This window comes from Lagopus muta, chromosome Z (genome assembly GCF_023343835.1).
Source record: "Lagopus muta isolate bLagMut1 chromosome Z, bLagMut1 primary, whole genome shotgun sequence".
Classification (NCBI taxonomy): Eukaryota; Metazoa; Chordata; class Aves; order Galliformes; family Phasianidae; genus Lagopus; species Lagopus muta.
Window position 1 is genome coordinate 10,503,761 of NC_064472.1, and position 24,572 is coordinate 10,528,332.

The 24,572-nt window shown below is 43.4% G+C and overlaps 1 protein-coding gene across 5 annotated transcripts in view; it reads right to left on the reverse strand.

The window, feature by feature from the left end:
* The window catches only part of PDZD2 (PDZ domain containing 2), a 198,823-nt gene that overhangs the window by 125,904 nt on the left and 48,347 nt on the right, over window positions 1-24,572 (reverse strand). For all 5 annotated transcript variants that reach the window (XM_048931119.1, XM_048931117.1, XM_048931121.1 and 2 more), the window contains exon 2: window positions 12,345-13,132. In XM_048931119.1, the coding sequence (XP_048787076.1) occupies window positions 12,345-12,844 (500 nt within the window). In that variant the 5' untranslated portion in view covers window positions 12,845-13,132. The remainder of the gene's footprint in view (window positions 1-12,344; window positions 13,133-24,572) is intronic.

The window sequence follows — 24,572 nt, forward strand, 5'->3', positions numbered from 1 at the left end:
AGAGAAGGTTTGACCGGGACACCAACAGTTCTTCAACCCACACGTGATATCCATTAGGCTGCAAGGCCTTGACAGCAGTTTGATGCATAGCTTTAAGTCACACAAGGTTTAATACAAGCATAAATTACAAGTAGATGATTTAAAACAGAAACATCCAGATGAGAAATGGAATGTAAAGTGAGCATGGGCTCACCACAGACAGAAACGCCACCTACAAGCAAGAAGCAAATGCCACTCCAAAAGGAGCAGAACTCTGTCTGAAATTTGTGCTGGTTACATGATGGATTTACAATGGGTACGGGCTGGATTTACTTTGAGTGATGTGCTGGGTTTACACTGGGTGCCTGCTGTATTCTTACACCAGTTTTGCATTCTGTGTAGTACAAAGGATGTGGCATTTTTCTAATCTAAAGGAGATCCTGACTTGGTTTCATCATGAGTAGTGCAACTCAAATGTAGTACAAGGCCAGTGGTCCCAAGTGTGTTGAAGGTTATATAAGAAAGAAGAATATACCTCCTCCTGTATTTTAATACTATTAATGACACAATCATTAACGTGAGAGAATACCCTCAAGGCTGGAAAATCCCTGGGGAGCGGAGTACAGGAGCTGACACCTGGACATGGGATTAGTTTTCTTGGTTATTAGAGCTGGCTGAACTGTTCTAACAGACACAGGTATCTAATTTAATTACATATTAGACAAAACACTTTTGATTACTATTCAGCCCGCCAGAATTAATGAATTTCTAAGTCCTACTTCCATCATAAAATCTCTTCCCTCTAGTCTTTTTATCTCTTTTGTTTTCCGAGCTCTTCTCGGAAACAATCTCTTCAATCCACCTCTCCCAAGACAGATGTTTACTGCTGTACTAACTTGCATGACTTTTTTATGATGATGATGCCCCTTAAACTCATTTCTATCGTTTATGATTTGATTCTTGGGTCACAAGGGAAAGCATCTGAGTCACAAAAAAGTCCAATAAAGCACCAGGATTCTGATTTTCTCATACACTATTTAAAACAGAGTCCATTTAAAAGCAGAGCCGTGAATAAACCTTTGTTGACTTTGAATTCCACATGCCAGACATAAGCTTCTGATCTATCTGGCATCTGCACACTCTTTAAACCATTGTTTTTCTTCTTCCATAGCGTAACTGACAAATTCATAGAATCATAGAATGGGCTGGGTTGAAAAGGACCACAATGATCATCGAGTTTCAACCCCTCTGCTATGTGCAGGGTCACCAACCACCAGACCAGGCTGCCCAGAGCCACATCCAGCCTGGCCTTGAATGTCTCCAGGGATGGGGCACCCACAGCCTCCTTGGGCAACCTGTTTCACTGCCTCACCACCCTCTCCATGAAATTATTCAAATCTGAATTATTTTAACTGCACAGTTTAACCTGATGAAAGTGGCTAATTTACCAAATCATCTTCTGTTGCATACAGCCCTCATTTTCTGAACTGAAGCAATGATTTAAAATCAGATTGCAGATTCCTGGGTCAGATACTGAGTAGCAGGACAAAGTTCAGAAAGCAGGATTTCTCAGTTTCCACAGAGACAAACTTGAAGCAATTCTACTGAGTCCCACAGTGTTACATTATTGTCAGAGATTGTTTTCCTGTGCAATAAAGCCACTCTTCAGATCATGCTGTAGCAAGCAAGACAGGAGGAGATGAAGTTATGAACCTCTATCAGTGTGTTCGGTACCTGCAGCCATGCAAGGATGACATTTTCAAGGCTACGCAGGTGCTTTTATCCGAGGGATATCCCAGCTCAGAGCAATCCAATCGCTCTGCACACCTACAGCCCCAAATATAGCTCCTGCCATCTGAAGGCAGCGATTAATCCCTGAGATTGAGCATTAAAGTGTCAGATTCTTCCAGTCAGTGTGATGCAAACATGAGCACCAACTGCACCAACGCGCTGCTGAATACACAGGCCAAACCCAAAGGTATTAATCCAGTCCATAGATCTTGAGAAATGAAACTAGGAATATTTAATTACCACTGACTTCTTTTTAAAATGGGTTTACATCCTTCCCTTCTCCCTGCAACTCAAATATAACATCATTCTCATCACATTTCTGTCTTACAAAAGATTTGAACCATTTGAAAGGTGTGCTTGCACAGCAGAAGTTATTGAAAAAAGCCATTCTCACCTATTTAACTCATAAATGCTACAGAAGAGCAGTGTTCTCATATTTTCTTAGAACTCCTATAATTCAAAAGTAGAGAGAAAAACCTACTTTGCTGCCTATGACTGCTGGCTTTGAAATCAATGCAAGCACTGCCCTTTTTTATTCACAAGCTCTTGTTTTCAAATAGAGCACTTTTGGGAATGAGTGTTTTACTGGAATTAATTGCTCTTCCTGTTCGGGGAAAAACAAACAAACAGGTTTATTCATTTAGAGGATTTGGCAACTGCAGATCTCCAGTTACTTTTTTGGAACAGGTATTTAACAAAGGATGTCAACCCATAAATTCAGTAAACATACGGGATTTGCAAATTAATCCAATAAGGCCATTATGCTGACGCTCCAGACGTCTAGTCACCATGAAGAGGAGAAAGGACACTAATTCTAAAAGGATTTCCCAAAAGTCATTTTCACGTTCAGAAGTCAAGAGCAAATTTCCCCTTTAGTAGTGCTGGTTTGGGAGGGTTAAGATAGCAAGAGGCAACAGAAATCGGTGCCCATGATAGCACGTTCCATATCACACATCTGAGCTTTAAGAAAAACAAAACACCCTTTATCCAGATTCGCTGTTACTCTACACTACAGTAACTGAAAATAGGAGACAGTATCCCTTAAGATCGAGTACTAAGAGCCAGTGTGACTCATACCAATTTCCAGCAGTTGTTCATAGGGACAACTAGCTCCAAAAAGGGGCTGTTGATAACATCTCTCAATTAATTAATACAATTAATGAATTGGCAATACCCAAATTCTTGTGAAAATAAGTGGTAACACAAAGTCCTTCTGTTCCCTAGGTTGTATGAACCATGCTGATCTGGTGTTTACATTTATTTTCTGCACCTCTGTCCTACCACCTACCCTCTGTTCCAACTACCAATGTAAACTACAGCAAATGGTCACATCACTCGCAGTAGACTGGATTATAATCTCTTTTACAGGAGTTTAAATAAGGAGTAGCTCTTCAGGGTTGCTGAAACTGCACAAGTAAAAGAAAAGAGCCATATCTTCACACGTAGCTCCTCTGCATTCCACCACAGGCACATCTGCCTAAAATGCAAATGTATTTCTGGTTAGCTACTGAACTTTCAGTTCAGTACAGTGGTTATTACTGCATGTATACACATCCTATATACACATCCTAAAAAGTATGTCGAGAAACATTTTTCACTGCTGCCTTATGAATTCTTAGATAAGGCAGGCTAAATTCCAAGTTGACACAACCCAAAAAAGGCTTAAAATATTTATATGACATTGCCCTCTAGAGGAAACCGAGAAAAATCTACGTTTTAGCAGCACTTTTTTACAGGTGAAAATAGGAAGCACAGTTTTCGACAGAATAATTAGTGTGTTAGAAATCATCTTCAGTGAGAACTTCACACCCTGGTTTGACTCTGCTTTCAATGAGCTTTTGAGAGGGAATCCCCAATCGCTTGCTTATATTTCCCATCTGGCCTCAGTGTTTTAACACTACCGTAACATTTACTGATTTCAAGGCATTTCTGCTTATTCCTTCAATATCAGAACAAAAATAGGCCAGGCAGGCTGCAGAAAATCTGCAACACTTAGTAATTTCTCAGCACAGCACAAGTTGCACCAAGTCAATGTATATGAGGATGAGAAGAGGGACACCACTGCCTTTTGTTCCCTCAAACAGTTACTCTGCTGGTCTGTACCAATCAAATGAAAAAGTAACGGACCAGGAAAACATACTCAGAATCATTGCTCTATTTATCAACTCTTCATTTTGCTAAGGAAAAATGGGGAAAAACAACAACAACAGCAACAAACAAAACAACAACTACAAAAACACCAAGTGACTTCAGCATCATTCTAAGCAATAAAGAAAGTCTTAGTCATCACAGAACCAACAGTCTCCTTTGGTCAGATTTCAACAGTTTTATTGCATTTTGAAAAAGCCCAAACCTGCATTTCACCTATACCTCACTTCTACAGATACTCTTACTGAGGTCATCATCCTGGCTAGCCTTCCTGAGTCTTGGATCCTTTAGTGTGACATTCACTGCTAACTACATTTCCTCTCCTCTTCTCCTGTCTCCATAGGTACAAATTGATCTTCTAGATATGCCCTAAACCTTGTCACAGTGCAAACACTCCCTGTCATGCCTACCAGTTTATCTTTTTACTGGTACCAGTCTGTTAAAATATCTTTGGAGGCCTGGGCAATCTTTCTGAGCATCACACATTTCATCCGGAGTAAGCCACAAGAATCATGAGTGATGCTACAGAGCCTGCAACATATAGCCCTTCCCATCTTAGCCTACATCTAATAGGAAGGAGACAGAAAAATAAGTTTCAAGGAGCATGAAATATTGGTCTGTGCCTGGAGGCAAGTGTCACATTAGATAAGAAGAGCAATAAGTTTTCTCCAGGAGGGAAAAAAAAAAAAAAAAAGACAAAAGCCATTCATGGCAGCAGCTGCCCCTGGCGTTGCATACCCATCTTTCTTCCAGTCATACCTGTATCTCCTATACCTGTTCTCTCACCTGTGGCCACAGATCACAGGCTCCCATTGATGCTGAGCACAGCCTGTGCTTGTGGAACCATCTCCTCTTCATCATCCTTCAGCCGTCCCTGCTCCTCTCCATGCCCAGACAGCCTGAATCCCAGTGAGATGGGATTTAAGCTCTGGCTTTTCAGCTGCCAACCACTGCTCCTGCTCCTAGCTCTGAAGCATCACAGATCAGCCCTAGTACACCTGGTGGAATTGCAACTGTCACACCCAAAGGTACATGATGTTGGCAAGACAGAATTGCATCCTCCTTGCAGACTGAAAATCTTCTGAGAATAAGAGTGCTGCTTTTTTTACTTCAGCGCAATGAGAGATTTTTCAGTGGATACTGGAGAAGATGTGCCCATCCAGGGTTTATGGCATAACAACTCACTATGGGTGGAAGAGGACAAGAGTCAGCCTCATGGACATCATTCTCCGGCACACAGCCTGCTATGTGCAAAATTGTGGACTTCCAGAATATGAAGGGCAGTTCACATTTACGGATTCAAAGAGACACTGTGAATGACTGACTGCACATTGCAAATTGGTGTGTAAGGGCACAAGCATTATAAGAAGAGCAAGAATAATGGGCACAGAATGTTTCTTGCTCATGTTTTTGAACATCTATCTTTTTAATTATTGATGACTGAAGTACTGTACTGTGCCACCAAATGCACTGCTGAGGAGGCTATGAAATTATCCTTCTGTGGCTGAAGGCCTCACCTGCTCCCTGCCTGGGTGGTGGAGAAAAGTGACCTTGTTTTGTGCATTACAGCAGTTCGCCAGTTAGTGAGTTCTGCTGCATCCTGACTTTCAATACTTCAGAGCATGAGATGCCTGCTGCATGCAGGGCTGGAAGCCCACTCGAGATGGAAAAGGGATCTTGTTTGCACTTTGGTGTCGGGGACAAATGACAGGAACTCAAGGAGGCTGTTCCCACAGCAGATCAGTCGGGAGGACAGAGCTCTGTCCCAAGGAGTGATCTTCTGCTCTTTTACTTATATATGGCCAGAACATCAAATTAAAAGCAGATGCACAGTCCTACAATCGGCAACGTGTATGGCCTTCTAAGCAGAGGTTTTGTAGCTCATTGAAACAAAACAAAAATATTCTCCCAAAACACTCAAGACAACCTATACTGTCATCTCTGAAGCTTTTCCACCTCCTAAGGCAACACCACCGAACTTTGTGTGAGAATTTTAAAGCCTGATGCAAACCCTCTTAAAGCGAAGTGTGGAGAGCAGCAGCTGGTGAGCATTTGCTGCAGATGGCCCTGGGGATGTTGCCTAACTCTTCACATATTCCCTCTGTATCGTAGTTCCTACAGAATTAGGTGAGATCTGTTTTCAGTGGCAGCAGTGTGTAGAAGATGCCCAAAATTCTGGAGCAAACACATGAACGTATGTAGGACAGGAGCTATCTAAAACAGTCTCAACATCATCTTTTAGGGTTGCTAGCTAAAACCGAGCTGAGGGAAAAGACAAATATGATGTAAAGTAGGAGGGTTTGGAAAGTCTGTTGAGGAGGTTATAATGTTGGTATGCTGCAGAAGAACATTACTACAAGAGTGAAGGTCCACTACTCCACAGAGGCTGAAGTCATCGTGGAGAGGTTGAGAGAGAGATAGGAACCAGAGGGTTGGAAGGAAGCAGGGTGAAGCCACACACAGATTAACACAGCAAAGACGACAAACACGCTAAATGATCTCTGTTGAGTCTGGGGATTAGTGACCTTCTGTTTAAGTTTCTTGCTCTAGAGAGAGGATTTAGGATAAAGCTCATTTCTGCACAGCAATTTGTTTCTCAACATGTGTGGCTAAGTCTGCCCATAACTGTCTTTCTTGAAGACTTAAAGGAAGGGAAGAATAACATCTTTTTCTTTGTTTCTTAGTCGTGTCATATTTTAAGAGAGGTAGTTAGTATTTGGTATCAGAACAAAACACAGCAGCCATGCCTTCGAGATGGCTCCATCCTCTAACATACAAGGCTTTCACAGCTCAGCAAGACTCCTGAGAACCAAAATTCACAGGTTTCTTCCCATTTCGCAGACACACATTCACCATCTCCCTGCTCATAGAAGCTCAACAGCCAAGAGCCCTGTGTGCTGCTTATTTTCCATTCTCAGGTTCAGAGGGCACATCAGCCTACACTGCCTATCTGTGCCCCTGACAATGAGCCCCAGGTCCTAGCCTCTGTGCCCCGATCCATCACTTTGCAGCATGAAAATTGTTAATACGATAAAAATAAAAAATAAAGGAAACAAATTCAACCCCACAATAGACTGGGGGCATTTTTTAGGTCAGTTATGATAAATCTATTCCCTGAGATTGCATTTGGAGGCTGTGCTCTCCAGGACCACTGTGCTTGTTTTTCTCTCTGTAGTCAGTGTTGTTAATATTTTAACAAGGAGCTCCCACATAAATGTTTGCCCCTTAGCCAAGGGCAAAGGGCCAGGATACATTTCCATTTGTTTTTCTATTAAAGCAAAAATATTTTCTTATGAACATAACCAGGAGAAGGCCCTACTAACACCAGGCAGTACAGCTGCTTACACTAAGCAGCACTTTGTGTTGGCAGCACTTTTGTTTTGGGAATGAGGTGAGGAAACAAAGCAAAACAGAGCAATTGATCTGTGCAACCTGACATGCCCAGGGGGTGGGAGGGTGGTGACAGAAAGCATTCTGTGATGACCAGAGGAATTTTCTTGGGATGATTTCTCCCTGAGAAGACGGATGTATAAAGGAGACTGCTCTGCTGAGCAGCACGTAAATCCACAATAACTTCCAGAGAAAAATAAGTTTATCACAGGCAGAGAAACCTAAAAAATTCCTCTTCCTTCATACTGCATGCTTTCATATACCTTAATTCCTCACCCTACCTAAGAATGGATTTATTGCCAAAAGCTTCAACCAATGGCCACAGCTGATGAGCAGAGGGAGCACCGCCCAGGGCATGGTTTGTCTCACCACACATCAAATCAGGAGGAAATCATTATGGCCCACAGGGCATCATTTAAACTAAACCTTGCTCACCATCCCCACACACCAGCCAGAGCATTTGGCAGTGGTCTGAGCACCACACTGAGTAACATGGTGCTGCAAAATTCTGCAGATGTTCCAATGACAACCATGGCTCCCAAAGTGGCTACAGTGAGTGCTACAGCAGCAGTAGCACTTGTGGCACACCGTAGCGCAGCTGGAAGCAGCCTCCCACAGAAAATGTGAAATTGGAGCACTGCAGTTTGATAACAAAGAGTGTCTACAGTCAGGGAGTTTTTCATCCTGACAAGGAAAACTGTTGTGAAGACAAGCGCAAAACAGGTTATGATAGAAAAGTCTTTCAGCTCAAACTCCAGGGAAAGGAGGAGTCCAATAAAAAGTGCACTGAAGTATCACTTTTCAAGGTACAGCATCAAATTTTTGAGGAGTCCTGCTCAGATGCAACAAAGGTCCCCATTCTCCACTCCCATTCCCTCTTCATCTGCTTGTACCCACAGCTCCCAGCAAGAGGTCAAAAAAGAAGAGCACTGTCCTGAAGACCTCCTTTCAAGCTGAATTTGGCTTTGAATACAGCCAGGGCCTGCCCATCGCATTTCCAGCACCAGCAAAGACTGTTTTGATAGACAACCCAATGTTTCATCTAAATGCACATACAGCCCAGTACTGTTACTGACTGTCAGCAGCATGAAGTGCTTTGTCCATTTTGACACCTGTAATTTGATTAGAAGCTCAGAATCACACTTTGTAACCAGCTGCTAACACTTACAGAGAAATGGGACTGTGTTTAGGATGTCTGTGTACTGTGCATCTACTGAGAACAGCACTGACCTGTTGGGAGGACCTGGACATTGCCTTCATACTCCTAGTTGTCATGGAGCACACAGATGTGACATATAGAAGCAGCAAGCCCTCCGGAGAGACCTCTGCTGAAAACCCCTAACTTACGTAAGGTCAAAGCTTTGCCCTCAGCGCAGACACTTTAAAGCTCATTCTCTATTCTGCTGCATGTCTGATTTCTGAAAATCTTTCTCAGCATCTTCAGAAATAAACTGATTTCCCCTGACATTCGGCATGCCATATCTTATGCCAGGGAGGAGTCTGTGCAAGTCCCCGAGGACACTGACGAGGAGAGACTACGAAAAGGCCACGCAAAGTTATGGCTGTCAGAACACTTATCTGTTCATTTTCTAGAAGCTACTCCAGATTGTGGAGTAAGAGGGAAGGCACTTATCTAACTGTATTTCCACACATGGCAATGTTTGGCCATTTCTGAAGATGGGGAACGTGATAGTTTGAAGCACTGGCTGGGTTTTCTCAGTGACAAAATAATAATCGTATCTCATGCTTATACCACACTGTCGTCAGCTGGAATGTATCTTATTTTGCTTTCTTTCAAAAACAGCTGGAATTTGGAAATCTAGGAAGCAGTTATTTTGAAGATTAGATGTACACAATAGCCCTGTCCAAGCATTGCAACTATACTTGATGAGAGTCATAACCAAATATTTCAAAGTGAATGATATTCATGACAAAATAATTCTTTTGCAGTCCTCCCTGGACTTTCTCAATGAAGGTCCATTCAGTCATGCTTAAGAAAGGAAGGATTCATCTGTCATCTGCAGGAATATGAATGGCCTCCCTCCAGTGAATGAGTGATTGCCCAAAATGAGAGGAGTAGTTGCAAAAATACTTAGGAAGCTTTTGTCTGGGGAAAAATAACCCATGTGCTTTGGAGATACAGCTCTATAGACAGAAGATACATAAGGTTTTGACTAACCTTTATTCAGTACTTCAATACACCTCATCTCCCTGCAATTGCATCTGATAGACCCAATTTGCTAACTCCTAAGAGAACAATAATTTTCTCTCAGTCTCTAACAACAAAAACACACCACCTACACCATTCATTTCTAATATAATAATACCCTGTTAAGAAGAGAACCTTTGATAATTATATTACTGCACAGTGTTTCCCTAACTGAAAATAGACAAAATAAAAAGAAACAAGCTCAGCAATTATCAACTTGTTTCTGCTGTTTTCACGTCGATCAGTTCGAATTTAAATAAATGACAGTTCTTTTAAAAAGTCAAACCAGATTTGACTTCCCAAGCGGAGGGTGACAAATGAGAGGTGCCCTACGAGGCACTTCACACTGCTCTGCTGCACAGTGCCTGACCCTGTCACTGCTTTGGGAACAAGGGCTGCAGACACAGGACCTGTGCTGAAAGAGCCCTACACCAGGAACAATTTGCACCTTCCCTGCACAGCGACTGTAGAAGGGAGGCTAGCTGTAGTGCAAAGCAATTATTGATAGTTTGATTCTAAAGTTCAAGTCGATGAAATTGCAAAAAAATACACACACTATTTTGGGGGGATTTTTTAAGCCAAACTGTCCGAGGCTACCCAGTCAGCTGCAGCTCCCTTCATCTTTTTCACATCCTCTAAAGAATGACTGCATCCATTGGACAGTCAGTAAGAGGGGAAAACACACCCCTACCTCTCCTCTCCCACAGTCCAGCACACTAGCTTAGCCCTTTACCACACGGCAGGATGGAGCTAGAAGACCCAAAGACTGTGTACATGCTCATATTTCTGCCAGCCTTGCTCACGTTCCTGCTCAATTCCCATGAAGAGCCATGAGACCCTCTGCAATTTCAGTGAACACAGTTTTAACTTTGCTGACCACACAGAGGCTACATGAAGTGTACCACACTGCAAACCACAGCACTCATGCACTTTCATCTCAACCTGGAAGGGTTTTTCACCCATTCAGGGAGTGATTAGGCAGACAAAACTGAGCCAGGATGACTCCAGGTATTTCCATGCAGTTCTGCCCTGGCAGCTTGAAGAACCGCATGGAAAAGCTTCCACGACAGCAGCAATAGAGCAATACTCCAGCACAGCTGCTGCTTCAAAACAGGCTTTCCAAAAAACAAGCTGATGTTACAAATTACAAACCAATGCTCTGAGTCCCTCAATGGAGAAACTCTAAAGCATTCTGAAGCAGACCAGAGGTACAAGATGGAACATGGTGTTGCAGCTACTAGCCCACTCCTGGAGAAGTAAAATCAAACTCTCCAAACCAAGAGCATCCTCAAGATCCCAAACTGTTATCCGTCAACAGTACCTTTCTCAAAGAGCAGTTGACTAAATTGAACGTGGATGCTTTAGATGCTGAAAATAAATTATGTTTGAGTAAGAAATGCCCTAAATTTTGGCCTAAATTGGGCATGGAAGACTCTAAAATGGGATCGTAAGAACAATGATGCTGGCCCATATCACGAAAAAGTAGGAAGTCTGTCTTCATAATAGCAAAAAAATATCAGATAGGGAAAATGGAGCACATGGTTCTCATTAGCAACAGCCATATCTTGCTGGTTTAATAACAGAGTTTTCAGAAAGGAACAAACCCCAAATAAAGCCTTGAGGGATAGCATAATAAGAACAGATATCTAAACACTTTGCACTCCATTGGGAATTGTCTCTCTTTTGCATTAACAACATGATAACATTATTGCTGGCCTCTGCAGACGACTCCTTTGCATTTTAGGAACAGAGACATCTGGCAAAGGAGAAGCAACATACTATTTTTTCCCACAAAATCTTACAAATCTGGGAGTGTGAGCGATCAGCTCGTTTACAATCTCAGTGCCAGTCTTTATATATTCACTGAATTGCAGGCCCACACTTACAGAGAACTGTTATCACATCTGCAAATCCATGGCTGGATTCACCTTCTGAGCACTCATAAATGGAGAGGTCATTGCTTCTGTTCTGGCATGTGGTAGGACCAGGCGCAATGGCCAGCCTGAGTCACAGCCACAGACCCACTTGCAGAGCTGTAGGAAGCTCACTGTCCATTGGGAGCAAAAGCTGTGCATTTTGCAAGGTTTTCACTTGGAAGCGTTGCCAAGGCTGTTGTGGCTTTGCAAGCCTGACAACTGAAGCAGTAGATAAATAACCAATGAGTCTTGTCACTGTCAGTGAGTCTAGCAGCCCACAAAGAGAAAAGCTGGTCCACAACTGATTTTACAGCATGAAGAAATTGAAAAGAAAAAAAGAAGGAATAATCTGTATCATTGCAAGAACCTTCATATTTGATTTGAACTCCTGAAGGTTGCAGGTTGCAGGAGACAGCAAAAAAGAGCAAATGAAATAAAATCAAAGGGAATTTATTAAAATGAAGTTGTTTCAATCTGGAAAACACAAAATCGCTTGCTTTGAAAAAAGTCTCAGACAACATTTAGCTGTCAAAAAACCTTTCCTCCAGTCAAATGATTCAAGAAAAATAAGATGTACCCATAAAAAAAAATTCAGTGTTGCTCAGTTGTTTTTACTTAAAAAAAAAAAAAAGTTTTATTCAAACCCAGAAAGAATCCTTCTTTAGTGAAGGCTCTCTGATGCATACAATGCACTATTTTTTGACACAATGACCTCTCAAACATTTCCACCGGACATGCAAGTAGCAGAGGTAGGCTAATTATTGATGTGTTTTTGTTACTTGATTTTTGCAGACTCCTAAGAAGGAGTCCACTGCTCTCCTAGGAGCTGGAAAGCAAAGGTCAAAACCTCTGGTGTTAGCCTCAAATCAGCATTGCGTGACCTGCACCACACGCAGCTTCTCCAGCCTTACCTCGCACCAGTGACGTCCACGCCAACCATGAGCTGTCCATTCAGGGAGAGGATTTCGTCCTTCAGTCGCACTCTCCCGCACTTCCCGGCTGGGCTGTTCTTCTTCAAGTCTGTCACCCAGATGCACCCTACATCGAGCACCGGCCCCTTATGCCCTTTTCTCTTTTTTCCTCCTCGCCGCTTCTCCCCATAGTCCCCCAGTGCAGGGATGTTCCCAAAGCTGAGACCCAGAACCTCTGTTTTCCGCATCTCCTGAGCCAGGTAGACAGTGCAGATCTCCGTATCTGAAGCCCCGCAGCTCCCTGCCTGCAGTTTGCTCTCATCCACTGAGAAGTTGAGCTGGATGTACTCACTCAGCTTTTGGACAGCTGCATGGCACAGCTTCTGCTCAGCGCCCTCAGCCCCCTCCCGCTGGCTGTTCTGCAGCCATTGCCATAGGAGGGGCAGGAAGACCCCCGCGTTGTCCTGCGTGATGGGCATTGCCGTCTCCAGGTACCTCATTGGCTCTCCAGCTCCCAGTTTGGCCGCCTGTGGCAGCCCCCTGTGCCCCTATGGGCCATGCTGGAGTAGGGACAGATGCCCAAAACAGGCCCCATCTGATCTCGCAGGGGCAGTGTTAGGGCTCTCACTTATCACAGGCACAGCCAAGGCAGGATGCTTCTCGCAGACACGCCAAGGACGTTGGTGGATGAAGCAGTGCTTTTCCACCTTTTCTGTCTGTTTACAACTCGCAGTCAGGATCTCCGCTCCACCAGGAACGATGTCTTCTTCCCAACACAGTCGCTGCGCCTGCAAGCAGAAACTGCAGTTAGGAAGGCCACGTGCTGCTGTGCCCACCAGCCCCAATACCCTGCCCGGGGCTGCACCCGCAGCGGCTTCTACGGCCGAATCCGCTCTCCTGCGATTTGCCACTTGAGGGCACCAACTGCTCTTTTCAGCAAGGGAATAAAAGGTCACCTTCAGCGCCCGACCCTTCCGACAAGGCAGCTGACCGACTGTCCTACCCACAGTACAACACAACCTGCTGCACCGAGGGGACGCGGTGTGACACCGCTCACACCATCACCTGAAGCTGGCTGATGCCGAAGGACAGACAGGGACTAGCTCACAGACAACTACACCCAACCTGCAAATAAGACACCTAAGGGACGTGGCCACCCCGTTTCCCTGTGACAAGAAGATCTGTGTGGGTAAACTCTCCGCTTTGCGTCACAGCCTGGAGGTACACAGGCAGCCACAGCTGGGCACTAGCAAGTAAGCGGGCGATAAAGGTGTTCTCTAGGATGATTAGGACTAAGAAATAAGGAAAAATCCTGATGTGAGCAGAGTCTGTTGACTGGCTTCTTTTCAAGAGAGCTTTTCTAGCAATATATGCAGCTCAGTGAGTTGCACCCCTGGTGGGCAGAAGAAAGCAAGAGCCTCACAGGTAGAACTGCCGCTGCATCAGACAGAACAGCTTGCAGCTATGGTCTACAACCACAAGAGCAAGAATAATCACAGAAACACAGAATACTCCAAGTTCAAAAGGACCTGTAAGGATCACGGCTCTACACAGGATCACCCAAACCCAAACCCAATGAACGTTCTCCAAAAGCTCTGTGAGCTGCAGCAGCTCAGTGCCCGCTGCCCTGGGCAGGCTGTTCCATGCCCACCGCCCTCTGGTGCAGAGCCTTTCCCCACCCCCGGCCCTCCCCTGGCGCAGCTCCATGCCGTTCCCTCGGCCCTGTCGCTGTCACACAGAGCAGAGCTCAGCGCTGCCCTCCGCTCCATAAGGAGCTGCAGCCGCCATCAGGCTCCCCTCAGCTCCTCTGCTCTGGGCCCAGCACACCCAGGGCCCTCAGCTGCCCTGCACATGCCTTGCCCTCCAGGGCCTCACCACGGTTGCAGCACTTCTTTGGACAAATAATAAAGGCAGACTTACAAGATCACAATTGCAAACTTTCTGAGAATAGTTTTAAAAAGCAGGAGTGATTGTACACCCTATATGCACCAGGAAACATAGTTAAGCACTTTAGTGTCTTAGATGCCTACTGCAGCATTGGTGAATCTATTGCTTTTTGAAATGGATTTACGTTTTAGTTAAAATCTCAGATTCAATTTAAGACTAAACTGGGTGCAATAAATCCACAGAGTCAACAAGGCTGAATGGGTCAGGCTGCCTGATAACAACTGACACTGCAGTAATGGGAGAACACAAGCACAAGATATCTGCTAGGGAAGCAAAGCAGCAGAAGACAGAGCATCCCGGTGCATTGGAGCAATATTCTTGCATAACTGATAGGTCAAATAATCAGTGGGGAAGCGCCTGCAGAGAAGGATGTATTGGGGATAAGAAAGTGGAAGGAAACGTGTTTAGAAGTGGCTGTGAAATGATGGAATCTGCCATACACTAGGGATGGGGAACAGCAAAACAGAAATGCCTGGCTTCTATACATACAGGAAACAGCAAAAAAATAAAAAACCTACTAAGCAAGACTTCATGCAGTGAAGTTTAAAGAAAAAAAGAAATCAAGGTGAGCTGTAGTTTCTCAAAGAAGTAATATTTTGTGCTCAAAAGGCATGAACACAATAACATTTCAATGCAAAATAAGGATCAGAAGGCTTGGCAGCACCACAAGCTCTACATTAGCCTCAAAGACAAGAAGAAAGACACTAAATGGTTACCGAATAGGAATTAAAAAATAGTGAACATTCAGGCAGAAATATGAGAAATACCAGGGCACAAAAATGAAAAGAAAATTGCAAAAGATTGAAAATGAATAGATTTTAGTATCCTTCTTATGTACATCAATACTAAAAGACAGTATTAGAAAAAAGTGTTGCTAAACCAGAGGGAAAGTTATTGAAAAGTGACCGCAAAAAAGACAATGTTGGTTTGATTTTGCCTTGGTCCTAGTTACATTCCTCTGCTTAGCACGAGGGGTTGGTCCAGTTAGCACTGTGACACACTGTCACTGCAGAGATTCACTGTCTTCTCCCTGTTCCATGGTGAGATCAGCACTGTGCCTCAGCCAGGTATTTCAGACCACAGGAGACAAGCCCTTGAGGACCAACTGAAGCAATCTCAGACAACTCCCTTCCTGTCAACTGTGACCTCCTCTCTGGTCACCTGTGACAGCTCAGATAGGTATGGAGCCAAAACTCAGGAAAAAGGCAAACACAGTGCCTGTCTTGAAGGGCAGAAAGAGGAGCAGCAAAAGGATGCCTTATCAGTCAGTTTAGCCTCAGTCCTCTACAGAACTCTAAAACAATCAAAGAAACAGTTTGCTTGTCTGCGGCAGATAATAAAAATATGAGCAGCAGCAGAGGAGACAAGAAAAAAATACTTATCAAACCAAATTAATTTCTTTTCATAGCAGAGAAGTTGTTAGATGTCATTTATCTGGGTTTTATTATAGCATTTGACATCGACTCAAACAACTTTTCCGTAAATAAACTACAGAAACATGATTAAATGACACCACTATAAAGCCATACCCAGGGAGTAGTTATTAATGGTATGCTGTGAAAACAGAGGGACACTGTGAGAGAAGCTCTGCTGGATCTACATAGTCTCGCTCTGCTCAGCATATTCATTAGTGACCTGGACGATAAAAGACAGTACACTTATTAAATCTGCAGATTACATGAAGCTAGCAGTGACTGCAGACATGCTGGAGTACAGGGTTAGAATCCAAAATGATCTTGGAAAAAAATTTAAAAAGAAAAGTTCTGTGAAAATTGGGCTAAAGTTCAAGAGAAAGCAAGCACTACTACAAAGTATCAGAAAGGGAATCTGCACACAAATAGGGTTGGGTAAGCAGCAAATCTTTGGGAAGAGATGCAGTTTATTGTTAATCATACGTGTCAATGCAGACTGGCTGTTGTAGTGGAAAAAAAAAATGGTCACTGTCTCAAGGCTATCCTGTCAGGTGCCCAAAAATGTCCCAAAACTACAAGGGGTAAAGAGCAATCTATTCTCCTTGTCCACAATAGAATAATGGATATGAATGACAGCAGGGTGTAAGTAGGTTAGTGCTTAGATAAAGAATGCCAATGCGTCAGAAAATGCCTGAGTCTCCTCTGACTCCACTACTCTTGGTTCCTGTGGCAGGTTTCAAAAATGCCAGGAACACAGAATAGCAGTAATGCTGTCTTGTGCTCTAGGAGGAAGCTCTTCACACAGAGGGTGGTGACGCACCGGAACAGGTTGCCCAAGGAGGCTGTGGATGCCCCATCCCTGGAGGCATTCAAGGCCAGGCTGAATGTGACTCTACGCAGCTTGGTCTGGTGGTTGGCAACCCTGCGCATAGCAGGGGGGTTGAAACTTGATGGTCTTTGTGGTCCTTTTCAACCCAGCCCATTCTATGATTCTTCGATTCTCTGGGACTCAGTCTCTCCTACGTTCTTCCCTTCAGCATCACTTTCTACTTTATTGATGGCAGTGTGAAAGTTCGTATAATTGGTAACATCCAGCAAGTTGTAACAACATCCAAATAATTGCTTCAACCACAAACATCAGTATGGCTACCAGTAGCCACACAGGGTTCAGAGCCATTCCAGTTCTAGAGGTGATTGGACCAGCATCCTTTTTGGTCTGATCATTTAAGAAGATTCCCTCTTGGCTGGTTAATTTTGAGTGCACATGCTATGGGTTGCTCTTTGCACATTGTCCTCTGAGCAGAGGCACTGTCCTGGTGCCTGCAGAACTTGGGACCCTTTGAAAGCAGTTTTAGTTTCAGATTCTCCAAAACCCCTTGCTAAACACCAAACATTCAGGGGATTCTGGTATTCAGGTATTCTGCATCCCACACAGAGCTCATCCAGTGGCACTGCTGGAGGACTCTCCCCACACACTCCTCCTGAGATGGACGATGAGGCAAACAAGGATCTGCTCTGCCTCTCCAGAGATTAGTAGCCTTCAAAACACCATTCCTCCATTCCACTGGAAAAACCACACTGTGGGTTGCTTGTCAATGCCTGTATACACAATATCAGACATTATAATTATGCAGATAATTACGAAGTACTTTCCAGGGATTTCATTATCTCAAACAAAACCTTTTGGTTTTGAAAAAAAAAAAAAAAGGGCTCTGACAAGTATAGCTAGAGAACCTTCCCAGTGAAATATGCACTAGGCCTAGGGAAACTCAGCAAAAAATCAGCCCTGTACTCCATGAAGTCAGGTTTGCTGCACTATCAAATATTTCTGCTGGTGAGGACAGCAGCTCCAATGCCAGAGGAAGTGAAAATACAATGGTGGCAAATTGGTCTTCAAGGGACAAAGCAGATGAAAACAGCAAACTCGTAGCTAAGATAAAATTGATTTTTGCTCTTCTGCAGAAATACAGTCTAAGCACACACAAAATTTGTGCCTATTTACAGGAGTTAGCACCACCTTGCTTGCTTTCTGTAGGTTACAGGCCTGCCAACTTCTCTCACTTCATCACACAATTTACATACAGAATATTGCCTTTATGCCCCTCCTGCCACTGACACTTAGCTGGAGTACATCAAGCCAGTGCCAGGATGGCCAGCTCTGCAGGAACCAAGTCCCTTGTGCTGTGGACAGGAGCCCCTCTTCAGGGTATAATTCTCCATGAAATAAGACTTAGTCATTCCTGCTTTGAATCCCTCTGGATCCACCAACTGCCATTCTCTGGATAGTGATTCAGTCTCACAGCCTACATGGCCTTCAGTATCTGTAGTCTGGTAAGATATTTTTTTGTTTGCATTTTAGAGGTTGAGGTAAACTGACCAAGATTTTGCAGATATGCTGCTCAGACGCTAAGAACATCTCAACTGGAAGGGTACTGGGACAGGGGAAATCCTACTTAATTTTCTGGGTGCAATATGAAAATATTTTCAGTCCTGTTCACATAGCAGGGTCATGATGGTGCTGGGACGTAATGAACACTCATTTCCAGGAAGACCTGCTCTTCATGTGTTCAAGGCCAGATTGGATGGAGCGCTGGGCAGCCTGGTCTAGTATTAAGTGGGGAGGTTGGTGGCCCTGTAGCAGGGTCAAGCCTTCTTCCACCCCCTCAAGACATGCTCTCGAGGGTTGAAATGCCACTCGCGAAAATGAACTGAATATCTAATTCAGTTCTAATAAGTTTTAGCTCTGACTCAGGAAGTAACGTCCTTTTTTTCTTAAGCCACAGCTTTTGAGGTTCAAGGCACCGATTTAAACATGGGTGACTGAAGTGAAAAGGGGTTGCTTTATTTTAGGCTTTCTTAGGGAAGGGCCATCTTAAATCATTACTTATAAAAAACATTTTCTTTAAAAGAGACAACGCTGGAATTGTTAAACAGCATATTTGGATATTTAGGGCAAACACACAACTGTTTTCTTTTTATGATAAGCTGAGCTGCTGCTTCTTACACCACTGTCCTGAAAGGAGCAATGTAAAGAGCCCCAATAATCACTTTCTCAAAGGGGGCAAAAGAAATAAAGAGGGTCATTAAAATGTCCCATTACTACTTTTAAAAGGTGATTTGTGTGAATGGCCAACGCATGATCCTCCAGGATGACCCCTCTGGCATATCTAGCCCAGCCTAAAGTTCCAGAAAAACATACATTTTTGTTGATTTAAACAAAGTTTATTTAAAAATTCCTTTTATCCCATGAGTGATATCACTTTATAATCGCTTTAAAGGTTATGTTTGACATAGTTAGTCTTTAATTTGTAGATGAAGGCATTGTACTTGTTTTCTCAAAGTCATCCAAGCATTTTAGCACCAGAGAAATAAATCCACTACCAGCAAAAGACATTCATTTATTAATTTCTGTTCAAGCATAGCTTTCATTTCTTCTACTTTTTGGTTAGTAGCTAATAGCAAATTAAGTAACAATGGGGAAAAAAATCACCCAGGAACAGAATAGAGCTGTTTCACTAAAAGAAGTGCCACTGTTGGAGGATAGTTTTATTATAACTGTCCTTCACTCTGACAATACTGAACATATTTTATTCTGGATTACCCTGTGGTACAAATCAGACACAGGCACGCTGTTATATTTCTGCTGAATTAGCCAGAGTGCACAGCTACAGGTCAGCTTTATGCCAGACATGGAAAGACTACTAATATTTGACCTGGCATAAAAATTTAAATCTTACACTGGCAGGCTTTTAGAGATTCTGAGCAAATTTGAATTGACAGTGAGTTTTATAGCAGTCAGCATGTTGTGTCTCATGGCCTCGATGCGTCGCACCCAGCCATAAGAGCCCCAAGGCTGGATTCACTGTACAGTCAAACCAGCCTCCAGTTTGACCTCAACACCAGTAACCAACAGGAACACTGGAGCCCTCAGTACAAGAAGGACATTGAGATTTTGGAAAGGGTCCAGAGGAGGGCGACTAAGATGATCAGGGGGCTGGAGCAGCTCCCCTATGAGGACAGGCTGAGGGAGTTGGGCTTGTTCAGCCTGGAGAAGAGAAGGCTGCGGGGTGACCTCATTGCAGCCTATCAATACCTGAAGGGAACCTACACCCAGGAGGGGAGTAAACTCTTCAAAAGGGCTGACAACAGCAGGACTAGGGGAAATGGTTTTAAGTTGAAGGAGGGAAGATTTAGGTTGGATGTTAGGGGGAAGTTCTTTACTAGGAGAGTGGTTAGGCCCTGGAACGGGCTGCCCAGGGAGGTTGTGGATGCCCCGTCCTTGGACGTGTTTAAGGCCAGGTTGGACGGGGTCCTGGGCAACCTGATCTGAATGTGTATGTTTGGTGGCCCTGCTAGGCAGGGGGGTTGGAACTACATGATCCTTGGGGTCCCTTCCAACCCGGGTGATTCTGTGATTCTGTGATTCTGTGAACACAGAGACAGGAAAACTCAGATTTCTGTTCCATAACATGAGCTGAACGCCCATCGGAGTTTGTCACTGTGGGCTCTCTTTCTGGCCAGTAAAGAGAAACAGGTACTCTTAGGAAATGTAGATCAGACCTGCGGTAGATGTTTACCTTCAGACTAGATGCATGTTCTTTTTTAGGTGCACTTTCTCCTCTGCTGACTGAAAGCAGTGGTCATACAGAGGTATGTGAATATGATCAGACGGGTCCTACTCTGAAACATGCACCAAGAAAAACTGGATGTAGAAAAGTCTAGTACAGTATAGCTTGTGAATGTGGTGTTAAACTTTCTGTCAACTCTTGCAGAAAGGTTCCCCACAATGCCTTCCTCACTGCCTTTCAAGTATTTATGTTGACTAAATCAAAAATCAAAAGACCTATGCAAACATCCAGACTTCCTAAATCAACCCTGGTAATTACCAGGATGTTTACAGTATTAGCCCAAGCTCTGAGAACAAAGAACAGTTCACAAAGAGGACACTGACATAGGGAAACATATAAATGTAAAACTTGTGCAAAAAATGTTACAGAGGCCAAAAAAAGGGCCCAAAAGTTAAATACCTTGCCATGTACTGAGCTTTAGCAGCAGCACTCAGGAGAAGCTGCCTCAGCTCCTACAGAACCCACCATTGCCCCTTGGTAGAATCTGCTTGCTACTCCTGGAGCCCTAAAGCTCTTTATTTCTTTTTTATTTCCACATCCATACATTTATTCATCACTGTTCTTTCAGAGTCTTTCTACCCCCACAATGCCCAAGGACACTTTCTTTTGACTGAGAAGTCTCCACAAGTCTTTAACCACAGCTTTACACAGATACTAAATATAAGCATCTCTACAAGAGGGCTCTTACAGAGAGACACATTTCCAAAACATACCAACCACTGAGAAATTGCAGATGCTGAACACAAGCAGAATTAACACATCATTCAAATGGCTACCAGGCCACTGAAATTATACCATCATTCAACGTCCAGGCTACCTTGGCAGTTCCACTGAACTGGGAACTGACGGGATTTCACTGATACTACTTTTGGACTTTTGGGATGGTGAGCCATCATACCAGCAGCCTCACATCTGGAATCAAAGAAAACCAAACCCAGCTGTGTTGCACATGGTAAGAAAACACTGAGCTGGGGCCATGACAATGTAGCTTCATTGGCTGGATTTTATGTGCTAAACAACTGGGTTGTTTGACTTCCTCAGCTTGGCAAGGAAACATTCAGAACATACTTATCAACCTACCGAAACTGCTGTGGTGTGAGAGCAGATTCAGGGACTAACGAAGCGAGCTTTTAAGCTGGAGAGACAGCCTGGCTCGAGCCAAAGGACTGTATTTTCCATGATCATTCAGATGAATTAAAAAGAAGACAGCAGGGGAGGAAGCATCTGTCTGGCCATCCATTATTAATGAGAGGATCAAATCTAAAACTCTTTCTGACACTGATACAGAAGCGCTTTAGTATGATCAAATTATTCTCTTCAGTCCTCATCCTCTTTTTACATACACTGTCTCCAGCCAGCATCTTCTCCAAGCCCAGATCAGGTGGAAGAATGGAAAAGCTTTGCAAATCCTTAATGACTTTTAAAATCTTTCCTATATTCTGTTAAGCTGAAGTTACTTTGAGTATTAAAGAAAGATAGGCTTGTTCTTCTGCATTCATTCAGACCAGAATGAAAGAACTTATTTCAAAGACAAGGCTTAAAATCATCTAATTCTCACATAATCCAGTGTCCCAGACTATATCAAAGCAAGAGTCTATAGCTGTCAGATGTGGAAAAACATCTGTTTGTAGATCTTTAAATACTACTAAATTTAGTAGCACAACAGACAAGGCTTGCTTAGGTAAAAAAGTAATTGCAAGCTTGTTGAATGATGGAAGAGCTATATTTAGAGAGCTAAGAGAAGAATGACACCCATACCACCCTCCATTTCAGCATCCTCTGTACGCCAACATGCCTCATCATCCTTTGGATCTCTTCCATTTGCTGAACTACGCAGAGATGGTGCTGGGAAGCTCCACTGTGAGTTTTCAGAGTATTCAGAATTCGTTCCTGACATCATTTATAGAAGAAAAAAACTGGAGTACCATAATTAAAGTCAGCGATGCTTTTCTGGATTTACTTTACAGTTGTGCAACCACAAAAGAAAACTAATTTTAAGTATGCAGATTCCTAGAAACATCCGCTTACCAAGTTTAAAATAGCACGGCTCTCTCACACACACATACAGAAGTGAGCCAAAACTACAGCCATAAAATATAAACACAGCTAGACTTTAAAATTACATTTAGCCATGTAAAAAAGTGACCCATTTTTTTAAATGCCCTCATAATGTCACCCACTTCTATACCATCTTGAAGTGCATCCACATCTCAATGCTCACTAAACCAAACCCCTCATTTGCAAGGCTCTCCGAGGAAAAGGGCAGAGCTGCCACGTAACATACTGAATGCTCCTATTGGAACTTACTGCACCCAGTAATTCTTTCTGAAAACAACGCACTGAGACAAAAAACATTCTGTGTATCTGTAATTATTTTTAAATGCTTCCACTTTTCTCAAGACCTTCCTGTGGGAAAGACTTCTGCAATAATTATCCATAGAACAAGAAAATGCAAATAACATGTTCATTTTGGACCACATTGTCTGCAGGAGTCATGAATCCAGAATTACAAACAAACCACAAACATCTGATGTTCTAATACTGTGACTATATACAAAACCAAATGTGCCTAACAATTTTTTAAATTGAATTTTGATAAGCACCAAGAAAACATAAAGCTTAAAACCCTGTAAACTGAAAAACTAAATGCAGTTGGAAGATGGATTGCTGTGGTTTTATTATGTTACTGGAAAGGCCAGAATTAAAAAACAAAAAAAAAAAAACAAAAAAACTTGTTTTGTATTATCTCTTAACTGAATTAAGACAAGCAAAACTATTTCCAGATTTAACAAGACAGATTTCCATATCACTATTTCCAAAATCCATTAATCAACTCTAACCTGATCTCAGCACTGGAAATAATTAAGCACCAGCCTGCTGTGAGTGTTCCCAGGCACTTGTGCCAAGCAGAGCTTAAGAAGGGGTTTTCCAAGATCTTTCCTGCCTGGGCTCTGTAGGATGTTGTAATACTGCTCCCTTACTGATTATCACCAGGGATGCCTTGCTTCCCAGTTAACTGTGCCTCCTTTAAACGTAAGGATGTTCAGATAGCAATTTACATCTATACTTTTGAGTACCGCAGACACCTTCTTGGAAGCAGTAAAAACATCTGCCTTCAATACCAGACAGTCAGACTGCACTCATCCTCCATGAGGGGTCAATTCAGTCATGTGAAGCCCTTCAGTGCATTGGCAGAACCCAGCCTCCATCCTTACAACCCTGCCTGGCAGGCAGGAGCCCACATGAAGCCCACTACCCATCACAATCCTAGGGAGGGCATCTCTGAAACCAGGGCATCTGTTTGATCCCAGCCAGTAGTCTGCTGCACCCTAAGTGCAGGATTTTCACAGCTGGAGGGTGAGTTACAGCTTTGTTCCTGTTCCCACCATCAAGTCAGTGCAGAAGTTTTTAAGACAACACAGGTGACCTCTGAAGGACACAAGCAGGTGAACCATAAGCCTGTCCTCTTAACCTCCAGCTGAACTACAGCAGCGTCCCAGAGCACTGCATGCCAGACTGCATTTTTCTTTCCCAGCTGAGGGTTAACCCTGCTGGTAGGAACTCACAGGAGGCAGCAAACTGTCACCTCTCGCAGACGAGATGCTGCTGATTCTAACTCTGCCTACAGTGCATCCATCTCCCCTCAGCTAGACCTCTCAGAGCAGGAATGTGGGAGCTTCTTCAGTGAAGGTCACTGAGGCAGCTTGTGTAGCACCAGTCTGAGCCTCCTCTGATCATTCTTAGGCAATGTATGATAGCGGGTTTGGAGGTGGCCTAACTTAAAGACTGCTTCAGAGGTTTCACACAGGTTCCAGGCATAGCTGGGCAGAGTGAAATATTGTGGTCTTTGGTCTTGTTGCTCTCAGATGATTTTTTTCTCTGATTGAAAATTATCTATTCAGAAAAAAAAAGGGAGGAGAGAGCATAGAGTAGAAACAGCAAATTTTTTTTTGTGTTGAAACACTAGTTTTCTCCATGTTTCTCCATGCAAATTATTTTCTGCCAGGACTTTAGGACCTGCACCCAATTAGAGCCTGTGCTCCCAGAACCTCAGGAGATGCTCATCTCCTGGAAGTCCCCCCAAAGGCTTCAGCAGAGCACAGATGGCACAACCTAGAACACACTGTGCAGACAGCTATGAAACTGTGCTCCTCTTATCGCTGAGCAGTGGTTAGCAAATTCATTGCTTACCCATTTATACTAACTGACTACTTGCCCAAGTTGCCCAGAGAGCTGTGGTG